Source organism: Mus caroli, chromosome 9 (genome assembly GCF_900094665.2).
Source record: "Mus caroli chromosome 9, CAROLI_EIJ_v1.1, whole genome shotgun sequence".
Lineage (NCBI taxonomy): Eukaryota > Metazoa > Chordata > Mammalia > Rodentia > Muridae > Mus > Mus caroli.
This window is the reverse complement of record NC_034578.1, coordinates 39,903,826-39,913,237: the sequence shown is the minus strand read 5'-3', so window position 1 is coordinate 39,913,237 and position 9,412 is coordinate 39,903,826. Positions and strand designations below refer to the sequence as shown.

Below are 9,412 nucleotides of genomic sequence, written 5' to 3'. Positions count from 1 at the left end.
CCCCCCCCCAACGACCCTGGGAATGGCCTGATTCTTTTGAAACCTCAGAGCTCTCTCTCCCAGTGACACCCAGAAACCCAAACAAAAGTGTGTCAGGTAGAGTCACTTCAACAGAAGGAAGCAGACTTTGCATTTCCTGCAGAACCTTGCACATGGGACCTTAGCCATCTTTAAATGCACAGTGGGTGGGCACTTTGATGTTTTTCCTATCTCTACCTTCCTTTCTGAGTGTCTGTCCTTTTTGAGCTTCTGTCCATCTGGAGACTTTTCTGCTTTTTGGAATTTTATTAATTATTTAATCAAATTGTAAAGAATTTATTCTTGCACCAAGTAGACTGTTGGCCAGTTCTGAGGAAAGAGAACCAGGTGTCCTTCCCTGCCCTGGGAGCATGGAACAGTGAGGACCTGGAAACAAACCCAGGTCCCTGTGCAGCACCAATGTGCTTTAGGAGGGAGCGGAGGGTGACTATCTGTAATGGGAGTGGGAAAAAGCTTCCAGACAGGGCAGTGAAGGAACTTTTTTGGGTGGGACTTCTTGTTGTCTCATTTTCTAAAACTGCCTATACAATAAGAAGCCCTGTTCCTTGACAGTTTTCCTCTCTCTTACCTATTAAAAGTTAATAGCCATGTTTAAACAAACGGTAGCACGCAGCTCTGGAGATAGAGGCCAAAGGATCAGGAGTTCAAGGCTAGCCTTGGCGACACATGTCACTGGACACAAAAACATAAAGGAGTTCCCCTCGAGGATCTGTTACGTTAACATCAGGAGTAATTAGCATGCTTGTAAGCTGAGGAGGCAGAGACAGGAGAACCCTTGGGTCTGCTGAGTGGTTAGCTCTGGGTTCAGTGAGAGACTATCTCAAAGAGTAATGCGGAGAGCTGTTGAAGAAAAGACCTGCGGTTTTCAGATGCTGTAAGACTGTGTGTAAAATGGGGAGACAGTTGATTTTTATTTTAAAGTCACAACACCAATTTTGAAATTTTGAGAACTGTTGAGGAGACCACAGATATTTATCTATCTAAAAACAAGCATGAGGGTCAGAAAATCCCTATGAAATGCTGCCTACTCCTTTTCTATATCATTTTAGATTTATTTTATGTGTGTGAGTGTTTTCCCTGCATGTGTAACACATATGTGCCTCATGTCCACCAGGGATCATAAGAGATCAGAGAGCCCCTGAACCATAATTAGGTATGGTTAGGACCACCACATGGGTGCTGCGAACCAAACTCAGTTGCAAAAGCAGGTGAGAAAGACTGAGCCCATCCTCTTCCCTAACAACTCAGAGTGACCGTCTGTCTTAGCTTCTGCTTATTAGAGGGGCCGCCACATCCCACTTGCCCTCCTTTTTTGGGCATTACTGGGAGCAGGAATTAAGTAAGGTCTTGCTATATATTCCAGGTTGACTCTGAGCTTGCTCATCTTCCTGTCACAACCTCTTGGTTTGCAACAACTTGGGAGCTGGAGAGATGGCTCAGTGGTTAAGAGAACCTGCTGCTCTTCTAGCAGACCCAGGTTTGATTCCCAAACTCTCACCTGTTAGTTCAGTGACCACCTTCGAGTTTTTCTGGCCTCTGCAGGCACTAGGCATGCTTGAGTTACAGACACACATACATGCAGGCAAAACACTCCTAGAAATTTGGTTGAATTCTGATGTTTTTTTGTTTGTTTGTTTGTTTTGTTTTGTTTTCTGCCCTGTTACAATTTAGTGTTTTGTATGACTGGTGAGTTTGTGGGGAAAAAAAAAGATTGTTGACTACTTAGGAGTGAAGAGAACTGAAAGATTACAACATTTCTTAATGCTGAAAGCTCATTTTGTTGATGTATTATTACAAAATTAAGACTTCACTCTTTAAAGTATGTGGTTTGAAGCAGTTGGATAACTGAATATCCTTATGTAACTATTGTGTTAATTTAAACTCAGATCATTTGCATCACTCTGAAAGATCCTGTTTCTCTGTTGCTGTTCCCATCCCTGCTTTTTTTTTTTTTTTTTTTTTTTTTTTGGTTTTTTCGAGACAGGGTTTCTCTGTGTAGCCTTGGCTGTCCTGGAACTCACTCTGTAGACCAGGCTNCTCTGTAGACCAGGCTGGCCTCGAACTCAGAAATCCTCCTGCCTCTGCCTCCCGAGTGCTGGGATTAAAGGCGTGCGCCACCACGCCCGGCCCCATCCCTGCTTTTATCAGGTGATAGTTCATCTGCTTCCTGATGCTGTGGTTGAGCCTCTCTTGCTCTTCCCTGCAGTTGTAGCTTGTGGACTCCTGTATTTAGCATGATATTTTTGCTGTTTATTCATGTTTTCTGTATGTGTGAAAGTATTCTTCCCCCACCCCCTTCTCCCAAGATAACATTTCTCATTATATGACTATGTCACCATTTCTCTTTTCATCTGTTGATGGGTATTTGAGGTTTTTTTATGTAAGTGCCTTCCTACATTTATAGAAGTTTCCACATTGTTTTCCCAAGACTTAGTACACTCCACCAACAATGTTGAGAATTCTAGTCACCCCTCATCTTTGCTGATACTGGGTGTGCTCAGTCTTTGCATTTTTAGCAATTCAGATTGCTGTATAGTAGTTGCATTCTAGTTTGAGCTCAGGCTTTCATGAGTGAGGCAGATGTTAAGTACGTACCTTTGCATGTGCCTTTTAACCATACTCTGTGTTCACTTAAATATTCTTTCTAATATGCCTTTCATCGAAATAGATTTTTAAGAAGAAATATATTTATTTTTAGAAAATTTATTTTTATATTATGCAAATCAATTCTTTGCCTGGATGCATATGTGTTATTCCTGGTGCTCTTGGAGACCAGAAGAGGGTGTCTGATCATCTGGAACTGGAGTTACAGGAGGCTGTGAGCTGCCAGGTGGGTGCTGGGAACAGAACCCAGGTCTTCTGCAAGAATAGCCAGTGCTCTAGACTGCTGAGCGAGTTCTGGAGGTCCTGGAGCTGCTTTTAAAGAGTTAGCTGGATGCAGAGTTTTTACTACATTGTATACTCCATTGTGTACGGCTTGTTTTTCATTGCTACAGTTTCCCTCCCTCCCTCCCTCCCTCCCTCCCTCTCTCTCTTTCTTTCTTTCTTTCTTTCTTTCTTTCTTTCTTTCTTTCAGATTTATTTATTATATGTAAGTACACTGTAGTGTGTCTTCAGACACTCCAGAAGAGAGCATCAGATTTCAATATGGATGGTTGTGAGCCACCATGTGGTTGCTGGGATTTGAACTCAGGACCTTCAGANTGTCTTCAGACACTCCAGAAGAGAGCATCAGATTTCAATATGGATGGTTGTGAGCCACCATGTGGTTGCTGGGATTTGAACTCAGGACCTTCAGAAGAGCAGTCATTGCTCTTAACCTCTGAGCCATCTCTCCCGCCCCCTACAGTTTCATTAGAATTTTTTCTTTCTGTCTTATAAAGTATTTGCTTACCTCCTCAGGCAATGGTTTTTAACATGTGGGTTATAGCTCCCACAGAGGTTGCATATCAGATATCCTGAATATCAGATACTTGCATTATGATTTATGAATTCATAATAGCAGTAAAATTGCACTTATAAAATAGCAATGAAAATAATTTTCTGGTTGGGGTTCCCCAGAACAGGAGGAACTGTATAAAGGGTCTCAGCATCAGGAAGGTTGAGACTTGACTGTCCTCGGGTCTTGACATTTTCCTATGCCTTCTAAATATTTTTTTAGGCTTTTGTTTGTTTTGTTTTGTTTTGTTTTGACCTAGGGTTTCTCTGTGTAGCCCTGGCTGTCCTGGGACTCACTGTGTAGACCAGCCTGGCCTCGAACTCAGAGATCTGCTGCCTCTGCTTCTTGAGGGCTGGGATTAAAGGTGTGTGCCACCACTGCCCATAATTTTAGTTTTTAAAAACAGTTTTTTAAACTTTAAAGGCTTGAGACTCCCTATGTAGACCAAGCTAGCCTTGACCTCATTAGACTTTCCTGCTTCTGTGTCCGGACAGTCAGGAGTAAAGGTGGGTGCCACCATGGTCTTACACTTAGACCTTTGGCCTGTTTTTGTGATGATCCCACCCGATTCCTGGCAAGTGCTGGAGCTCAAGCCCAGGGATTTGTACATGTAGGGAAAGCAGTCTCAGCCGTCAGAGTATTTTAAAGTTCATTTTGTGTAGGGTACATGCACAGACTCATGCTTTCTATGTGGAGATTTGGTTTCTCCACTATTTAGATTACGTATACAAGCACGCTGTCATCAGAAGCATATAGAGACGAGAATGTAGCTTCCCACATCTTTCATGCATTGGAAGCTTTGTTTTCTAACCACCATTACCTTCTGTTATTTTACATTCCCACACTTTGGCTTTTGCTGAGCTGCTCTTTCTGTAAAGCTGAAAGCATCCACTGGGTCTCTGCAGACTCAGGTCAGGGCCTTCGGGTGCCGTCTCTAGCAAGAGGATGAATGAGGGCTCTGCTCTGGGACATTACTCTTTTATTTCTGAGTTCCTCTTTCTCTCTTTTTAAAGTATTTTTCTTCTGTATATGTGTATGTCTGTATAAGTGTATGTCACATATGTGTGCAGGCCAGAAGAGGGTGTTACATTCCCTGGAGCTGCGGTTATAGGCATCATGAGCTTCCTGACAGTAGAGAACAGCCATAAGCACTCTTACCTGCACAGCCGGTTCTCTAGCCTGCAGGGCTCCCCTTTCTCTTATCTCCCTGCTTAGCTTAGTTAACATTTGTTGTTTAGATAGAATGAATCAGCTGAGTGCGTGCTGGAGACAGAGGAATAGTTGAGCTCACATGCTCACTTGCTTCTGCTTCTCTCCCTTTCGTGAGTAGAACTGTCTCTCTATTCTTCCCCCTGGATGCATGTGTTCTGTGCATACCTCCTGCCTTTGGACAGCCTTTTTTCCTGAGTATATTCTTCTGAGATTAACATTGGATTTCCCATATGCTGTCTCTAACCAAAAGCCTATAATATTTGATTTTCTTAGGTTAAGTACCAGTTAAACCATATAGTTAGGGGGAGGATTTTATATCATAATTAATGACATAGCTGAGAACTGGCTTTCCTTTTAATTGTCTAATCTCTCAAAATCCATCCTCTCCGGTTTGTTGTAGCTGTCTGCAATAGTCTACTCTGCTCCATGAGACACTGGTACCCCACGGTGCTTTGTGATATTATTATATTTGTTTTATGGAACTAGTGTCCATAGGGGCTTCATGAGTTACCTTTTAGTTTTCTAGACAGAAGACAGTTGATCGTCATAATCGTTCTTTCCTTCTGTTTTCCTCTTTCCTTTACTCTGTGGTTGTTCTGCAGGTCTTGTTCAGCGCTGTGTGATCATCCAGAAAGACGACAATGGCTTCGGGCTGACAGTCAGTGGAGACAATCCAGTCTTCGTACAATCTGTCAAAGAAGGCAAGGCATTTAAAAAGTTTTGTTGCTAGGCATAGTTGCACATGCCTTTAATCTCTGCACTCGTAAGGCAGAGGCATGGGGATCTCAGATATCTGAATTTTCTGCCAGCCTGGTCTACATAATGAGTTCTAGGCTACCTGGGGCTACATACATAGTGAGACCCTGTCTTAAAAACAAAACCAGTTTTGTCTCTGAGAAGCAAGTAGAGTAAGCATGACAAAGCTAACATGACGGTCCTTGCTTAGATAGAATTATACAGACTGCACGATGTGGACCCCTGTGCTCTGTCTGTCTATGGGGTTACAAAATTAATTTGCCCCAGGTGACTTTCTCTATAGAAAGTAAACAGTTCACCTATAGCTATGGAAACTACACGGTTTCTGGGTGTTTTCCATGCTGTCACTTAACAGACATTTCTTCAATTTGATTTCTTTGTAGTATTAAAGTGATGTTTTAATGGAGATAGATTAAAGAGATAAGGACCCTCGTCCCAAATGACTATCATATCTTTTGCTATTATCATACAGTGGATTCTTTTTTGGGGGGTTCTGTAATTTCAGGTAGATAATATTATATTAAAGGAGATAACACTTTATAGATGAGATTCAGTCTTCAGCTAAAAAAAATCATATACCAAGTCTGACTCACTCTAGAGTGGGCAGAAGAAGCAGGATTTGAACCCAGGTCTGCCATGCTTTATAGCCTGTGTTGTAACTGTGGTGCATTACTTCTCTTCAAAGAAGATCATCAGCGAATCACATGCTAAGCAGTTCCTTTCTTACACAGATGGAGCAGCCATGCGTGCTGGAGTACAAACAGGTGATCGAATCATCAAGGTAAAGCAGCCGGTGTTGTGGGAGTCCTGTAGGGCTGCAGCGCCTGCCTGGTCTGTAGGCCTTTTTCCACCTGGGTCTTAGAAAAAGCAGCTCCCTGCCTTTCATACAAACTTTCTCCATTTGTTTCAAAGTTCACATTAACCCTTACTGAAAGGCACAATAAAGGCTTGTTTAAATGGAGTCACCTTTGTTCTTGAGTAGGAAAGAAACTCAACTTTTAAAAACTCATTTCTGCATAAATTAACGTATTAGCAAGGAGCAGTCACGCAGCTAGGGCTGTGATGGTGAGTTGTCACTTGCAGGTTGATTATTGTTGCAGATGAACTTTTAAAGAAGCTGATACAGAGTCCCTAGTATTTGTCAGGCTCCGAGTTTGATATCTATTACCAGGAAAACAACAAAGAGTAAAAAACAAAAAGACAAGTAGCTGTGGAAAGAAAGAAATGTAGTGTGTGAGGGGAGGTGACGGAGGTTAGTTTTAACTGAGTTAAACTGAGTTAGTTTAGTGGAGAACAGAAACAGGCCTTGAGGACTCAGGGTTTGAGATAAGGTTTCATGTACCCCAGGCTGGGCAGAAATTTCTGATTTTCCTGCCTACAAAGTATTGGTATTACAGGTGCTCATCACCATGTGCAATTTGGACGGTCCTGGGGAGCAAGTCCTGGGCTTCATGCCTGAGAGCCAAGCGCTCTCCCACTGAGCTCCTTCTCCAGCCCAAGCCCTGTGAACTCTGATTGTTAGAAGGAGTACACTTCCCAGGAATTTCTGTTGAAACCATTGAATAATTTGATTACCTAAAAGTAATTATATAGGTAAAGCGAAGATTCTTGAAAGTATTTAAAAGAATTAAAGAGCATGATACTCTTTATTGTAAAGAACACTCTGTGTGTGTGTGTGTGTGTGTGTGATATACATATAGGTCTGTATGTTGCAGGTATGTATATATGTACATGCGTGAAGACCAAAGGCGTTCTTTATCAGTGCCTGCCCCATTATCTGACCAAATCTCTCACTTGCTGCCCACTGTGCCCCTACCCTCTCCGCTAGACTTGCAGTCATGGAGCCCCAGCAATCCTTCTTTTCTACCTCCTGTCCTCTCTGAACTCCAAACTATACCTGGTGCCAGGACACAGGCCTGGGAAGCCACGCCAGGCTTTTCTTCATGGATGGCGGATCCAGACTTGTGTAGCAAGCACTCTTACCCACTGTGCCATCTTCCCAGCCCAAGAGCACTGTTTAGTTACCCCCCCAAAAAATAATAATAAATAAATTAAATGGCTTGGTGGGACACTGGGAAAGTAGACAGGAGGAGCATCTACAGATTTGAGGAGGCCAGCCTGATCTACATAGTAGGTCCCAGAACTACAGGCCCTGTCTGAAAATACAACAAAAATTAAGTGAATAAATTATTACAAAAAATAGTAATTCTTATAGAAAAATAAGCAAATAATTTCATCAGAAAATTCTTCAGAGTAATTGAAGTAACTAAATTGCTCGTGGGTACATGGTCAGTGTCACTGATGTCAATGAAGTAGAAATTAAAATGGGGTGTGAAAAATGCGTTTTCTTGTCAGGAAATGTGATGCTTGAACATTCAGACCTGACATAAAATAGATGCAGTAGAATGGCTTCCTTCGTTGGCTTCAGCATCAGTTATGAAAAACCTGTTGATTAGAAATTGCAAGCTGGGCGTGGTGGCGCACGCCTTTGATCCCAGCACTTGGGAGGCAGAGGCAGGCAGATTTCTGAGTTCAAGGCTAGCCTGATCTACAAAGTGAGTTCCAGGACAGCCAGAGCTATACAGAGAAACCCTGTCTTGAAAAAACAACAACAACAACAAAAAGCCCCCAAAACAAAAGAAATTGTAAATATGGATGGCTCAGCGGGTAAGAGCACTGCTCTTCTGAAGGTCCTGAGTTCAAATCCCAGCAACCACATGGTGGTTCACAACCACCCATAATAAGATCTGACGCCTTCTTCTGGTGTGTCGGAAGTCAGCTACAGTGTACTTATGTATAATAATAAATAAATCTTTGGGACAGAGCAAGCAGGGACTGAGCAAGCGGGGTTGACTAGATCAAGCAGAGGTCCTAAAAATTCAATTCCCAACAACCACATGAAGGCTCACATCCATCTGTACAGCTACAGTATACTCATATATAAAATGAATAAATTAATTTAAAAAAAAGAAATTGTAAATATGTATTAAAGTTTTTCAGTGTAGAGCTTCCATCAGCCTGTTTGTTTTTAGGTATTTATCTAAGGAAATAACGTGTACAGATGTACCACATGAGATTTGTCAGACACTGAAAACTCATAATCTATCATCTAAGTGTGCATGAACTGAGGATAAAGCAAAAGCCCTGTCTCTTTAAGAAAGACTAGATTAAAGCAGCAGAGTGCCTACCTGTAAGCCCAGCACTCAGGACAGGCAGGGAGAGTCAGGAGCTCATGGCCATCTGTATAATAGGACTGTGTCAAAGAATACCAGTTAGAAAGGCTGGAGTCATTGGGCTCACAGGTGTCTGTGTTGAGAGATGGCAGTATGATAAAAGGAAAGCAGCTACTGTCTGTCACCCATGTTTGCATGGTAAAGGTTATTGAAAATGTTAAATGTCAAAGTTAACAGCAACAACTCTGAGGGACCTGAAGCATACTGCTGTATTTTTTTCCTTGTGTGTATTGTGCATATGTTGGATATGTGTGCGTACATGAGCACATGTGTACACATGTATGTTCAGCCCAGAGAGCCACTCCAGTGCTGTTCCTTTGGTGCTGTCAGCCTGATTTTGAGACAGGCTTTTGTTGGTCGGCTTGCTTATTACACTGAGCTGGCTAGCCTGTGGTCCAGGGCTCGTCCTGTCCCTGCTTCCCCAGCAGTAGGACTGACTGTAAGTGCCTGCAGCAGCCTAGCATTTTCATGTGGGTTCTGAGGACCCAGCTCAGGTCCTCATGCTGGCTTGGCACAGCAGGCACTTTATGGACAGAGCTCTCCCCACAGCTCCCTACTCATGGATTTAAACTTTAAGTTGGGGTTAAAAAGTTGCATGAAGCTGGGTGTGGTGGCGCATGCCTTTGATCCCAGCACTTGGGAGGCAGAGGCAGGCGGATTTCTGAATTCGAGGCCAGCCTGGTCTACAAAGTGAGTGCCAGGACAGCCAGGGCTACACAGAGAAACCCTGTCT

General features: G+C 42.8%; 1 protein-coding gene across 5 annotated transcripts in view; it reads left to right on the top strand.

The window, feature by feature from the left end:
• Arhgef12 (Rho guanine nucleotide exchange factor 12) overlaps positions 1-9,412 on the top strand; it is a 142,068-nt gene that overhangs the window by 74,785 nt on the left and 57,871 nt on the right. For all 5 annotated transcript variants that reach the window (XM_029481425.1, XM_021171561.2, XM_029481424.1 and 2 more), the window contains 2 exons: positions 5,293-5,391; positions 6,178-6,227. In XM_029481425.1, the coding sequence (XP_029337285.1) occupies positions 5,293-5,391; positions 6,178-6,227 (149 nt within the window). The remainder of the gene's footprint in view (positions 1-5,292; positions 5,392-6,177; positions 6,228-9,412) is intronic.